Source organism: Triticum aestivum, chromosome 6D (genome assembly GCF_018294505.1).
Source record: "Triticum aestivum cultivar Chinese Spring chromosome 6D, IWGSC CS RefSeq v2.1, whole genome shotgun sequence".
NCBI classification, from domain to species: domain Eukaryota; kingdom Viridiplantae; phylum Streptophyta; class Magnoliopsida; order Poales; family Poaceae; genus Triticum; species Triticum aestivum.
This window is the reverse complement of record NC_057811.1, coordinates 491,478,707-491,494,642: the sequence shown is the minus strand read 5'-3', so window position 1 is coordinate 491,494,642 and position 15,936 is coordinate 491,478,707. Positions and strand designations below refer to the sequence as shown.

The window sequence follows — 15,936 nt, the reverse complement described above, 5'->3', positions numbered from 1 at the left end:
GCATGTTGTGTCACGTCCGGGGAGTGCTATATGGTATTTCCACCGGAAAAATTGTAGAAAATTCATAAAGTGGCAAAAAGCCACAAAACTTGTCATGCATACTAGTCATGATGGTAGAACACTATGAAAAAAATTTAGGTTCATTTGAAGGTTGTCGAAGAAAACTCCTTTCGTACGAGGCCTTCACTCCTACCCGAACGGTCTCTGAAGAACGAGGTCAATTTTTTGCCATCTTCAGAATGGCCTCAAATTTTGCAAGTGAGTTGGTATGCGCACCCCCACACTCAATCCAAAAATTGAACGTATTTGGACACCAAAAGCATGTTGCGTCACGTCCAAGGAGTGCTATATGGTTTTTTCACCGGAAAAATTGTAGAAAATTCATAAAGTGGCAAAAAGCCACGAAACTTGTCATGATGGTAGAACACTATAAAAAAAATTGGGTTCATTTGAAGGTTTTTCGAAAAGTGCATGGAGTGACTCCGGGTTTACCAACGGCGCGATCGCATCTGGGTCTCCGGTTGAGAGCTCCATGATAGGAGAGAGTCCGACAGGGTCGACCCTCTCATCTTCGGACGGGATCTGATAGCGGATCTGAAGGGCCTTCTTTGTGAGGGCAGGGAGCGGCAGTCGGGGCCGCGAACCCCTCCAAGATCAGATCTCCTCGGATATCAGCGACGTAATTCAAGTTTCCAAAGCTGATCTGGTGACCGGGGGCGTAACTGTCGACCTGCTCAAGGTGGCCAGTCGAGTCGGCACGTAGCATGAAGCCGCCGAACACAAAGACCTGTCCGGGGAGAAAAGTCTTCCTGGACACAGCATCATCGTTGATGAAGAGGCGCGCCATCGATCCTTCTGTTGACAACACAGCAGAGCTCTCAATGAAAACACCAATGTCGGTGTCAAATTCGGCAGATCTCGGGTAGTGGGGCCCAAGCTATGCGTCTGAGGATCAATGGTAACAATGGACAAAGGGACACAGTGTTTACCCAGGTTCGGGCCCTCTTAAAAGAGGTAAAACCCTACGTCCTGCTTTATTGTATTCGACGAGTATAGGGGTTACAAGAGTTGATCTACCTCGAGATCGTAATGGCTAAACCCTAACTTGTCTAGCCTATGATATTATGACCCCCTGCGGACTAAACCCTTCGGTTTATATAGACATCGGAGGGCCCTAGGGTTGTACAAAGTCAGAGTCGGTTTACAGGGAAAGGTAATAGCATATCCGGACACTAATCTTGCCGTTCACGCATATATGAGTCCTATCTGGACACGGGAGGTGGTCTATTTCCTTTATCTTCATGACCCATCAGTCCGGCCCATATCAAATAGACCGGACGCCTGAGGACCCCTTAATTCAGGACTCCGTCATTGCTGTTGTTAAACTTTGATGTTACCAATCTTCAATAAATTTTGCAGTAGCAGATGATTATTGCTAGCTAGTTACTCTCCCGATGCTTCAGGACAGCAGATGACTATTTCTGTGTCCTGGCTGATGTTAGAACGGACACACTCTGTTTCGTGAATGGGCTGCATGAAGAAGATGGTGCTGGGCATCCAAAAAAGCCAGGAACCAGGAATTGATGCCGTGCGAGCTTGTACCGAGACCATCCGCACTTTCATATCCTTTGGCTGACAGACGATGCGTAGTTGCGATGATGGTTCTACTAATTCTTTCCGCCCAGATAAGACCACAGCACATAGGTATCTTGGTTCACAAGTCTTTTCTCTCTGTTTCGTCGCCTCATGTATTCATGATCAGGCTGTCTGTCTCGCAGCCTAAGTCTTTTAGTAGAATTATTAGCAAGTTATTTAGCTAAGTTGTGAGCATCAAAATTTAAATTAGGACCTTCAAAGATGAACTCGCAGCTTATGAATTTCTTTGATCGCTCTGAAATCTCCTTGATAATTGCACTAGAGCTTCCTACCGTTGCACCTTTTATTTCTTCAGCTACTATCTTGCAGTCACAAGCGATGACAACTCTAGTAAGAGATAAATCAAGAGCAAGGGCCAAAACTTCACGAGAGATGATGTGGACACAGGAAAAATAATGATGGAGGAGGTTGCTAACTTGCTATCGCTGCACTATTCGCTTTAACTGAGGAGGCCCACGTGGAACAGAGCAAATTAAAGCCTAATAACGACGCTGTAGGCTGTTGTTGGGTACGGGTTGTCGTCCTGACACTGTTCCGCCTGGGTTGGACGAAACACACACTCTCTCTCTCGGGATCCAAAAGCCTCTCAACCACTATAAAACCGTGAAATTACTCCATGGCTACTTTGTTTTTAGGAAACGCTAGGGATCAGACTACTGATCCCTTACTTCCCATCAGACCAGTGGATGGCCGTAGGATTAACATCATGCTATCCGTCCGATCTGATGTACGATGGTTAGTCGCTGAGTTTTCTCCCTCCTAATTAACTGCTTTGACCAGTCCCACGTATATAGCATGTCCTCCAGCTGACCTCTCCATCCTGCCTAATTTTGTCCGTCTAGTTACTAATTGCTTCCTAGAAATTGCGTTAGTTCTTTTGGTAAATCATGATTGCTTCCCGAACAAATACAGAAAATAATGCTTCCTGCTAATTAGGGATTAGCTTCCATAAACAAATAAGGAAAATTATTCGTTTATGTAGATTTTTTTGCAACGTAAAGTGGTATGGAAACAATATTTTTATCCATGGAAGCGCATTTGATGGAAAACATATTATTCAAAAAAATGCTTCAAAATAAAGATGCTCCAAAAATCTGTTGTTGAAACTAGGACGTCTAAAGTGAAACGTTGGGTTATACACATGTAATCTCTGAACACTTGAAGCATTGGGCAGCAATGGTGGAAGCATGCCTGCTTAATGTGTAAGAGAAGCATAATTTATTTGGATACATAGGAAGCATAGCATGCTATTGTTAGAAGCATGATTAGTGTCTAACCGAAACTTTGTTTAACTGTGTAGGAAGCATAAATGTTCTGTAAAACCTCCATCGCTTGGTTATTCTGTAACCGAAGCTTCATCTTTGTGGGTAGGAAGAAAAAATAGACATATGTTGGATACAAAATTTAGAAGATGGTGCAACATATATGTGCGACGTAACAATTACGTCTACTACAAAAAAAAAGCCCATGTGCCTCCAAAGCCGATGGTTGATTACAAAGTTTGCTCCAAAATGTGCAACGTAACAATTACAAAGTTTGCTCCCAAGCTGATGAAGAGTACAATATCCACTGAGATGCTCAACTTCTTTCCACACGTCGTGCCCACCAATGACTACCACTCCATGCTCGCCGCGGCAAAGCATTTTCTTCCACTCCCGTCAGCATTGGAGAAATTTAGGAGGCATGAATTGTTTGATTTGACTACAAATAGAACGCCTACAAAACAACATGAACAATGAAAATGAAGTAAACTGGCCAGTATAGGCACAAGCCTCAAACATACGAAGGAAACTATTGAAGAAACACAACCATGGTGCTTATGAAGCAAACTAAGCGTATGGAGCATGAAATTTTGGAAGCATCATGTTATGCAATCCAACATAATCTGCCAAGTGGAAGCATAGATTTTTAAAAGTGGGAATAACAAAATATTTATAGGTACTCATTCAAAACCAGATCATGAAGGGGCCGCATCTTCTCCATAATATGTGGGAAATTAGGAAGCAACATACAAAGCATGGAGACAAAGCAAAGCTGAACACACCTATACAAACATAAGATGCAAAAGTAGGGCATGCACGTAGCACGTCGTATGGACTAGCGATACATGGTCCTTTCGTCGTTGCGAACTAGGGACGCCGGAGCCGGACACCAGTGACATCGAACTCCTCTGCGACGTCGGCGAGTATTAGAATAAATCCGAGGCATACCGGTGATCATCCAAGAACCAAGCAATCACACGAGCACGATATCGAGATTTGTTAACGAGGTTCATTGATATTGCTACATCCCCAGGGTCTGACTATGGGCGCTCCTCCCCGTGACACCGTCACAATACCGCACACCGGACACCCGGGCACCGGCACACGCCGCCGGCTCCCCCTTTCGTGCCTGTGCTATTATGTTGGCATAGGTTACAATGTGTGTCTACCCCCTCTATATATGAGAGGTTTAGGATACAAGTGTCCTACTAGGACACGACTCCATATCCTATGTAAACACAATACTACTCAGAGTCCAACTGTAACCTACCGTGTACACAGTATTCGACACAACCCTAACAAACTCCACCTTGGCGAATATTCTCCACCACCCTGAATTTGTCAATGCGTCAAACTTTCATGTACATTGGACTTGAGATTATCTCATGAGAACCGCTGCTACTCCAAAGATTCCATATGACTCCACCTGCAACTTGTAGTCCCTTCTTTTCTTGACCACAGTCAACACTCGATCAAAATTAAGTTCCACATTACTCTAGTTTGCGCTCCCAACTTCCAGAGTATCAGTCCAACGCCATCACACACCGATCACTGATCTGCGTGAAAGTGAACAACTCACATATTGGGTGTTACACATAAGAGTTACCTGAACTCAACATCACCGCTCTTCCTTGACCGTCTGTCTGAAACTTGAAAGAATTTCACTGTTGCTTGTAGTCACCCCGAGTCAAATTCGCAGTCGTCTCACCACATGTATGACCACCAGAGCCCTGACCCATCTCCATGTCCCGTGCATACCGCACGCCTCGCCGCTATTACCGCATCGAGCCTTCGCTGTCCCGGTCGAGTCTCAAGGGCCGCGAACCCACACCACTCAACCCCCACTGCAGAGTACCACCTATCATCACCGACCGATGACGAGTTTCATGCTTCCATCAGACCACTGGGCTCCAGTCCAAACTGCATGTCACTCGCTTTTCCCGCTGAAATAGGCTTCGACTCTCTGAGCTCTTACGCCGTAGCCCCTCAATCAGCACCGAGTGAAGTCTTCCAGACTCCAGCTCCACCTTCAACATGACTCCATGGTAGATGATCAGTCCACCCTTGCGTCCCGTCGACTTCAAGCTCACATGTGTACGCCATCTTGAATCAACCCCACGCCATAGTCTTGTCGAAGCCACACAAGCCCTCATGCCTCCGCCATGTGTTTCCATGCCCCAGAAGTCGGTCACCATCAGCATCACGCTCCTATGTCGTTGTCGCCGATCCCACCACTGTCTTCTGTACCAACTGACTTACGTCGATCCGTCAGACTGCCTAGTCCGACCCAGCCGAACTCGTTCGACTGTACGACATGCTCGAGGCTCACAAATCGTCTTCCGTGAATTTTCATCCATCACATGATAATTCCATCTTAACTGACATGACTTCCCGCAGCGCCTTCAAGCATCCATGTTGTGCCAACCAATTTTCCATCCTTGTCTGTCATAACCCAAGGTTTTCTGTCCCGTTGAACTTCTCCACCTCAAACCTGGTACCCATTGGCGCCATGGTTTTTCGTATGACTGACCCAGTGAAAAAATTATTCAAGCTCTCCTCACATGATGCCCAAGTACACAAGCAAACCTGACGTGGTACACCCTCGTGCACTAATAGCAAATCAACCAAAGAACAAAAAGAACTTCTGGTCTTCACGTGAAGCTCCGGTCTTGGCTCAACTTCCCAAAGCTAGTGCTGCCCTTTGTGTCAAACCTGTTCCTGATGGCTTGATGGATTTTTATTCCACTTACGCTGACTTGCCTGCCTATCCGTGTTGTTGATTATAATGTTTATTTAGGAAACATAGATAGCGTAGGATTTGTTCCTGTCTTGACTTGTACTACAAGATGACCACGTACTCCTATATATATGCCCATTAGGTTCAAGCAATACAATGAACTATTTCACCAAATCCTCTCTCCCTTCCAACATGGTATCAGTTTCCGGGTTCTAAACCCTAGCCGCCGCCGCTTCCACACCCGCGCGCCGCCCCTGGGGCGGTCGGCCTGCATGACCGCCGCCGGGGGCCGCGCCGCCCGTACCAAGGGTTCGTCCGCCGATCGTCTTGACCGGCTGCCCTAGAGAGTCTTTTCTCCGAACCCTTGCTCCGGGGTTTTCTCTCTCCTGCCGGTCATCTTGATCGGCGGTTTCTTTTTGGTTTTCCGATCTAATCTTGATCGGTTTGCATCGCCCACCGCCGCCGTCGAACCCGTGCGCCTATACTCCAACCCCGGCGCGATCGGCCGGCTTCTTCACCGACCCGGCGGCCCAGCGCGTCGTCCACGCGTCTCCCCGCCGGTCGCCCCGACCCGCCGGCCTCGCGCGTCTGCCCGCCGGTCGCCCCGACCCGCAGCCTCGCGTCATGCGGTGGCCCTTCACAGCCACCGTTCGCACGCTGGCCCGCCCGTCGATCTACGCCGGCCGTCACCACCCTGCTCCGACCGGGACTCCTGCATCACCCCGACCCAGCGGCCTCGCGCCATGCGGCGGCCAATCATAGCCGCCCAGCCGCCCGCTGTCGCCGGCTTCATCTCGGACTCCGCCGCCACGCCATCTCCACCGAGCGGCGCCCGACCTTGCGCGCGATCGGATTGATCACCCGCCCGCCGCCGCGATCTGCCTCATCTACGCCGTGCGACCGACCTGGCCCGTCAGTGGCGCGCGCCTCCGCAGGCCCCGTGAAGACCGTCCCGAGTTCGGTGCGCCCCCTCTACGGATCGAGCAACGGGCTGCCGCTGTGTCGCCCCGTCGGGCCGCAGTGCCGCCGCCCCGTGGTTCTTCTCCCGGCTGCACCGACCCGCGTCACCGCTGTGTCGCCCCTTCGGGCCGTAGGGCCGCGGCCCGTGGTCCACCGCCGCCCGGAGGCCGTCCGCTCCAGGTCGTCCCCGTGGCAGCACCGACCCTCGCGCCGCCGCTGCGTCGCCCCGTCGGGCCGTAGCGAGCGTGGCACGCGGTCCACGCCGCCGTCCCGAGGCCGTCCCCGCGGTTGCACCGACCCGTGCTTCTCCGCCGCGCCGCCCCTTCGGGCTGTCGCGCCACGGCCCGCGGTCTCTGCCGCCGCCCCGAGGTCTTCCGCCGTTGCCTTGACCTGCCCGCCGCCGCTGCGTCGCTCCTTCGGGCCGTAGCACCGCGGCCCGCGGTCTACCATCGTCGTTGCGCGTCGACTTCCTGTGGTATGCGTCGCGCTGCCTCCCTTGGCGCGGGAACGCCACCGTCCGCGCCGATCTTCGTCATGCTGTTGGGTTCTCCTCGCCTACTTCGAGCACCGCCGCCACGCTCCTAACTTAGGCGCCGCCACCGCCGTCAGGCCGCCGCCACCGCTCTTCTTCGGCCGCCGCTGCTGCTATCCCCGTAGCCGCCGCCGCCCGTCCACCTCCCTTCATCTTCGTCCAGCACCAGCCCGTCGCCAGCGTCGCCGTCATCTACCCCGAGCACTTCGTCTACTCCGACAACTGCGGGCGACTTTGGCCCCGCGCCGATGGACGCCGCAATTGTCATTGAGTTCTTCTCTGCTGGCCCCCTCCGACTTCTCCGACATGGCGTACAGCTCATGCAGGTCCCTCGTATACGCATGCCCGGTGCTGGCAACACCGATGCGTGCCTTCATCCACGACGTGTCCCCGGGCCTGGCAAGCCTGGTGCGACGCTTCGTCAACTTCTTCTTCGTCCGTCTACGCATGCCCGATGCTGGCAACACCGGTGCGTGCCTTAATCTACGATGTGTTCCTTGGCTTGGCAAACCCGCCGCGATGCGTCGTCAAGAACATCATCTTCCCGGCGCACCCGTACTTTGACACCACTACGCCCATGCTAACTCGGTGCCCCCTTGCGCCCGCGGCTCCACGGCGACTTCCTCGACACCGGCCACCCTGACTCGACATCGACCACGGCATTCTTCGCATGGCTACCTCGACCACGACTCCACCACCCACGCTCTCGGCTACATCGACAAACGGCACAAAGGGCTACCGCCTTGCTTGAGCAACCTCGTCGCTTTCCACTCCAGCCACGACTTTCGTGATGCATCGACCATTACGACTGTGGGGGGTGTCCGTCGTCTTGCCTTCGGATTCTTCTCTAGTCTCATCATCTGCGTCGCTACCGTTGTGACTGCGGGGGGATGTTGATTATAATGTTTATTTAGGAAACATAGGATAGCGTAGGATTTGTTCCTGCCTTGACTTGTACTCCAAGATGACCATGTACTCCTATATATATGCCCATGAGGCTCAAGCAATACAATGAACTATTCCACCAAATCCCTCTCTCCCTTCCAACACGTGTCATATAGTACTACAGAGACTCGGTCTCCTTTTTCCAAAATACAAATCTCTGTCCGATCGCTTCTGTCCTCTGCAGCCTGCATCGCTCGCCTGACGCCCTCTTCAGCCGAACAACGCACTTGCACCTAGCCACGGTGGCCCACGTGGCCCTGATCTCCAGCATCCACGCGCCAAACATCGGCCTCCTGCCTCCATAGCACGCGCCTCGTGCTTCTGCGGCACAACGCCCCTCGCCGCTCCAGATCGATCTGATCGACAAGGTGCCTGACTGACTGCTCGCTCGAGCCTGCTGTTGCCACCGCCGACAACGATCCTTCCGTCGCGATGCTTGCAATCTCCGCCGAGATCTCATAGTATAAATTGACCGTGGTACAAGATAGACTTCCACGTCATCTCCACGACGAACTCAACGTTGATCTTCCTCTAAATTCTAAATTGACGCACAACGACCTCTTCGAACCTTGCTCTGATACCACTTGATAGAATAAATCTGAGGCATACTGTTGATCATCCGAGGACCAAGCAATCACACGAGCACGACACCAAGATTTGTTAACGAGGTTCACCGATATGGCTACCTCCCCGGGGCCTGACTACGGGCGCTCCTCCCCGTGACACCGTTACAATACCGCACACCGGCCACTCGGGCGCCGGCACACGCCGCCGGCTCCCCCTTGCATGCCTGTGCTATTATGTTGGCATAGGTTACACCGTGTGTCTACCCCCATATGAGAGGCCTAGGATACAAGTGTCCTACTAGGACACGACTCCATATCCTATGTAAACACAATACCACTCAGAGTTCAACTGTAACCTACCGTGTACACAATATTTGACACAACTCTAACAGCGAGGGTCCCAGACACCTTGGTATGTCGATGTTGAAGGGCTACGCGGACGGCTAGGTTAGAAAAGGCGCTGCAGCAAGATGAGGACGGAGGAGGGAAATCATGCCTAGATTGGCATGGTGCTCACCATTAAGGCCATCATGGTCACCTGTAGGAGAGGACGTCGGCGCTGCGGACCACAACGATGGGCTAATGTGCTACCGCGGCACGCAGATCGGAGGGATCACCGAGCGTGGCCAGAACAACGGTGGAGCGATCAATTATGGATCCGTTTGGATTTCCCTAACCGTGGGTGCATAATTACCGGGTTGGTGGGGCAGCTTCCATTATTGATTAATGCGTGCATTTAGTGGAGAGAGAGGCAGATGTTTTTGGCCATATGATGGAAAACGAATGTACGGTACAAGTTTGGTCTGACGGAGAGAAAACATCAGACGTATGAGGGCAAGTGTTCCCCGTTATAGTAGGTAGCAACATATGTGCAGTATCATGCATCACTTTGTAGACTTGTTTTGCATTGAAAATACATAAGTGATGGTAAAATATTATGTTACTCTATTTGTCTCTCTTCTCTTTAATTACGTATCACATCATATTTTTTTTTGCTTATGTGACATGCATACTACTATCTGTGCTACTTCCACTATGACTAGCCGTATAAGTACTACCTTCGTCCGGGTTTATTAGTTTTCTTCATGTTTTGACTCAAAGTTTGACCATATATTTGACTAGCAAAATGTTAATGCATGTCACTAAACATTGTATTATTGAACTCTAATTTGAATGTAAATTTTCCGTAATATTATTTTTGCTGTATACAATTCTTATTTTTATTAGTTAAAATAATGTTTAAAATATGACCCAAAATACGAGGGGGGCCAGTAAACCCGGACAGAGGTAGTAGTCTATTTGTGATATTTATCATGTGTTTGGATCGTGATTGCATGTGTCTCCTTGCAAAAAGATCAACAATATTTTCTGTGACTAAAAAATTATTCACCTGTTCAAGCCGGCAGGTGGTTGGCTAATCGATCGTTGTTCTTCTTAATTATATCTACCCACATGGCCCATGCATGTGAGAACCAACCATGTGAACTCTTATTGTACTCCTTGGTCCAAAGGTCTCGATCTTTCGGCCGGCCAATAAATAATATGTACTCCTATAGTCATTATTGACTATTTTCATTAACAAGGCAACATGTTCTTCTGCAAAATAGGCGTCCAACGGAGAGCTTCTTCTGTCGATAAAGTGTATAAATTTACTAAACTTACTATAAACTCATGTCATTATCTCGACAAACCTGGATGCCGTTAGGATTACATTTTTCTTACATATGCGCTTGCAATGGTGATCTGGGTTTTTTTTTTGACGAAAAACAGTGAGTCCTTATTTCATTTCATTAAGAGATGACAACTACTGTCTTGCTAGAGGAGGAGGTTGATGTGGACACAGAAAAAACAATGATGGAGGAGGTTGCTAACTTGCTATCGCTGCACTGTTCGCTTTAGCTGAGGAGGCCCACGTGGAACAGAGCGAATTAAAGCCTAATAACGACGCTGTCCGGGCTAGGCTGTTGTTGGGTACGGGTTGTCTTGCTGGCACTGTTCCGGCCTGGTTGTACAAAATGCACTCTTTCTAGCGCGCTCTCTCTCTCTCTTGGGATCTAAAAGCCTCTCGACCACTATAAAACTGTGAAATTTCTCGACGGCTACTTTGTTTTTCTTTTGCACTAGTATAAGTATTACCTTCGTCCGGGTTTATTAGTCCTCTTCATGTTTTTGGACAAAGTTTGACCGAATATTGGACTAGCAAAATATTAAATGCATGTCACTAAAAATTGTATTATTGAATTATAATTTGAATGTAATTTTCAGTAATATTATTTTTGCTACACATAATAATAATAATTATTAGTTAAATTAATGGTCAGAATATGACCCAAAATACAAGGACCACTAACCTGGACAGATGTAGTAGTATATTTGTGATATTTATCATGTGTTTTGCATGTGTCTCATCTCTAATGTGAACTAGTTGAACTCTTTTTGTGCCTGCAAAAATTATCAACAAAATTTCCCGTACAAAAAAATTATTCACCTGTTCATGCAGGCCGGTGGTTGGCTAATCGATCGATGTTCTTCTTAATTACTCCCTCCGTTCCTAAATATTTGTCTTTCCAGAGATTTCAAATGGTTACCACATACGGATGTATATAGACATATTTTAGAGCGTAGATTCACTCATTTTGCTTCGTATGTAGTCACTTGTTGAAACCTCTAGAAAGACAAATATATAGGAACGAAGGGAGTATATGTATCTACCCGCATGGCCCATGCATGTGAGAACCAACCATGTGAACTCTCAATAATACTCCTTGGTCCAAAGGTCTAGATCTATCGGCCAGCTAATAAATACTATGTGCTCCTATACTCCCTCTGTCCTTCAAGGAGTGTACTTTCAACTTTTTTAAAGGGTCAAACTATTTTAAAGTTTGACCAAGTTTATAAAAATATATCAATATTTGTGAAACCAAATGACTTCATACCGAAAATGTTTGTGTTGACTGTTGAGCACCATGGGGCGCCTCCTCTCTGATATTCAGCAAGAGCGCCATGTATATGATCCGAACAGGCAGAAGTAAGGTGCTGCACCGCACCATCTGGAAATAGTAAACTCCAAGCAGGAGATGCTAAGGCACGATCCAACCTGACACGGGTATACGTATCCCCTGTAAACCAGTACCACTATAGCTCATATCATGTACTGTAATCCACACACATCAACCGCGTCTCCAGAAACCTAGCTAGAAACTTGTTGCTTCACATGAAGTTAATTAGGGGTAGCAATTTCTTGTTTACTTGTCAATAAATTTTTTTGAACACAGTACAGACGCAAGCGCTCATATGCATGCACATATACTCATCCTTATAAACATACACACGCACATCCTACCCGTATGAGCACCTTCGAAAGACTCTAAATTGTCAAACTCTAGGGAGGTGTGTGCATGAGAGAGGCGACAAACTCTGTTAGGCCTCGTGGCTTTGGGCCCACGGAACAGAGAGATGGGCCAGACTACAACAACGACGCTGGTCCTTGTTTATGCGTTGTGATGAGTGACCAGTGACCAGATCATCCATCTCCTCTTCTCACTCCCACTGCGTCTCGCGGTGCACTCGTAGCCGGCGTCAGAGCTTCTCCTCGCCGGGGTTACCTCACGGTCGCCCCAGTCCGCCACTCTGCGGCGGATCCATCCTGCTAGCTAGGTACGAGTGCGCTGCTTCGATCTCCTTGTATGAAGCCGCCGGCGCCGGCACACGGTCGGTCCGTGGCTCGTTCTGTGCAGAGGCTGTTGCGCTCATCTTGGTTAATCCATTCTCTTTCACGTGCAGATCCACGACGCCGAGGAAATAGATAATCCGCTCTTCACCTGGCACGCCGATCTGTCGCCGGCGTCCGAGCTCCCACGCCCCCCTTCTCCTCTCCTAGGTTATTTCGCGACCGCCGAAGCCAAGTTTACTCCTCCACCGGATCCATCGTCCCACGCGAGGTACCGCCCCGTCCCCTCGCTCCCCGCTTCAATCTCCTCCGATGCCGCCGTGCGTTGGACTGCGCCGGCACTGGGCACGCTGTGTAGCTTGTTTGGTGCAGCAATGGTCGGGCTCACCCCCGTCAATCCGTTCTCTTTCAGGTCCAGATCCACGAGGCGGAGAAGACGAAACAATCCACTCTTCACCATCAGTGCGCTTGGCCAACACTTCGAGCTACCTCTGAGTTGCACGGCAGATCAGGTGCACAACTAAAAATTCAAGTTCCATGGGAGCTAAGTTTGCAGAAAACCACTTTTTCAGGTTCAGGGTCAGGATGTTCAGTCTACTAACCCATCCTCTTTTTCACCTTGTCGATTTGTAACTAGCTATTTACTGTCAGCACATTTTTGACTGCCATAGAGACGCTCTGTAGCTCGTCTCACCTCCGCAAATCCATTCTATTTCAGGGTTCAGATCGACGACGCGGTGGCTAAATCAAATCCACACTTCACTGTCAGTGCGCTCGACCTGCACTGCGAACAAAGCGACCGAGCTGGTTCTGAGTTGCACGGCAATCAGGCATGAACCCATCTCTATATGACTTAACTTGGGTCCACATGAGCGATTTGCACCTAGCTGTTCAGTGTATAATAAACTAATACATCCTCTTGTTTTCAGCTTGTCGATTGGTACCACCTGTTTACTGTCAGTGCATTCAGCAACCTGACCTCCACGCACATTTTTGACTGGCCGAGCTCTAAGATAGCGTGGCCATGGAGGCGGCTCTCGTCAGCGTGGCGACAGGGGTCCTCAAACCTGTCATCCAGAAGCTGACCGTTCTGCTCGGCAACAAGTACAAGCGTTTCAAAACAGTTGGCAAGGAGATCAAGTCTCTCACTAATGAGCTCGCCGCAATGGAGGCTTTTCTCCTCGAGATGTCCGAGGACGAGGATCCCGATGTGCAGGATAAAGTCTGGATGAATGAAGTGCGGGAGCTGTCCTATGACCTAGAGGATGCCATCGATGACTTCATGCAAAGCATCGGTGACAAAGACGAAAAGCCAGATGGCTTCATCGAGAAGATCAAAAATTCACTAGGGAAGTTGGGGAAGATGAAGGCTCGCCATCGGATCGGCAAGGAGATCCAAGATCTGAAGAAACACATCATAGAGGTGGGTGACAGGAATGCAAGGTACAAGGGTCGTCAAACCTTCTCTAGCACCAAAAATGAAGTTGTAGACCCTAGAATTCTTGCTAGATTCGAGCATGCATCAAAACTCGTTGGAATTGATGAAACCAAAGCCGAGATAATCAAGCTATTAGGCGAAGAAAATGGACAAGTGCCAAGGCAACAACAACAACTGAAGATAGTCTCCATTGTTGGATTTGGAGGGATGGGGAAGACAACTCTTGCAAACCAAGTGTATCAAGACCTCAAAGGGGAATTTCAGTATCGAGCTTTCATATCGGTGTCACAAAATCCAGACTTGATGAAAATCCTCAGAACTATCCTTAGTGAAATTACCGGTACAAGCTATCCTGGCACCGAAGCAGGGTGCATAGAACAACTCATCGACAAGATCAAAGATTTCCTAGCAGACAAAAGGTACAATAACTGCCTGTGTTTATCTACTCATTGTGCTTTGATGTATAATTTTAGTTATTCATGTTTCACATGAAAACTTGACAATAAACTTATCATAAAAATAGTTTTGTTATTGTTTATGTGCGTGCGTGCATGTTGTTTCCACTAGAGGGAAAAATAAGATATTCTGAGCTCCATGTATATAGAAATACATTGTGCCCCTACGTTTATATAGGAAAAATACTCACATATTATGAACTACCATGTAGTATACAAATTGTGTGGCTGAGTGTGAATAGCTTATATTCCACAGCTCAGTAAAACAATGTACCAGTTGCAGTATAAATGTGTTCAAAATATAGTAATTTTGAAACAATATAGTATATTTGTGACTTAGTGAAAATATGTAGTTCGAAGAATTACTACACATATTATACCAATTTTTACTACTCCCGCTGTTTCATATTAGTTGTCGCTGCTTTAGTACAAGGGTAAATTTTCTATCAGTTTTGCTAAAGCACGTCTAGATGTGCCATAAGTATTGCACATCAAAGTCCTATGCATTGACCTTGCAAGGAGATTCTTGTCGGCATTTTATTTTTCCCTTTTCTTTTTCTTTTTATACTTGATTAAGTCACTTAGATGTGCAATAACTTGGACACATCTAGACAACCCCATTTTCTATGCCTTCAACCAGGGCCTTACCCACAAAAAAGGGCCACATATTAGCCTTTCAATGCTTGGGCTTAGAATAGCGCATGTGTACACATAATCTAGTATGCCATATTTACATTCCTTCCGACCGACCGTGTATTGGATGACAAAATGGGCGAGTGACCGTGTATTGGACGTCGACACGCGGTTCTCCTCGCACAGGAACTGCCACGAGCACGCCCGTCGCCCGCTCCAACCCCGAATAATGCTACACTTAAAGGGATCTTACGTGACCTATGTCTTTTGAATGGATTAAATCAGGGAGATACATCTTCCTCAGGGACGAAGCGGTGTACCTAAGAGCATCTCTAGCGGACACCCTAAAATCGGTTAAAAGAGTAAAAAAAAATGTTTTTACTCCTCTAACTGTGATCTAACCGAGAGTGAAATCCTATAATGGAGTAAATACTTCACTCCACGCCAAGCCGAGCACTTAAACTTACTCCTCCGCTCGGCCACGGAGTAAAAGACACACGCCTGTCTGCCTCCTTCCCCACCCTATCCCTCATCGGCGACCCCCGCAACGCTCCCGCACCCGCGCCATCATGGCCGGATCCCGCACCCGCCTCTCCCCGCAGTCTATCCTCAACGCAGGTTGCACCGCCACGAGCACTGCGTCAGTGCATCTGCCTCCCACTGCTACCACGACGCTTCCTTGATCGGCGCCCCATACGCTTACCATAACTGGCTCTCCGGCTTCCCCGATCTCCCCGCACCACCGCCGCCACAGAGGACGCACATTGGCATGCAGCAGCGGGGATGGGGAAGTGGGTGGCCGAGATCACCAACCGGCACACCCACACGACGCTTTGGCTCAGATCCTTCCAATCCGCCGAGCAGGCCGACCAGGAATACAACATTTGGTTGTTTGGCTACACGGCGCCGATGGCCACCGGAACTTTGAGTTTAGTGAGTTGTTGCGGCTAGATGTCGTCGACCCGCGGGTGGTCTCCACACTGGACAGGAGGAAGGACCAAGAGGCAAGGGAAAAGTTGGTGGAGGAGGCCGCCGATGAGGCATACATGGCGGCGCTTCGCCGCCACTACCCAGAGCAGGTG

General features: G+C 48.9%; 1 protein-coding gene across 1 annotated transcript in view; it reads left to right on the top strand.

The window, feature by feature from the left end:
- The first annotated feature begins 12,058 nt into the window (after positions 1 to 12,058).
- Positions 12,059 to 15,936, top strand: part of LOC123146340 (disease resistance protein RGA5) — an 8,051-nt gene continuing 4,173 nt past the window's right edge. The window contains exons 1-5 of the mRNA XM_044565989.1: positions 12,059 to 12,315; positions 12,442 to 12,599; positions 12,741 to 12,840; positions 13,047 to 13,158; positions 13,258 to 14,185. Coding sequence (XP_044421924.1) covers positions 13,353 to 14,185 — 833 coding nt within the window. The 5' untranslated portion in view covers positions 12,059 to 12,315; positions 12,442 to 12,599; positions 12,741 to 12,840; positions 13,047 to 13,158; positions 13,258 to 13,352. The remainder of the gene's footprint in view (positions 12,316 to 12,441; positions 12,600 to 12,740; positions 12,841 to 13,046; positions 13,159 to 13,257; positions 14,186 to 15,936) is intronic.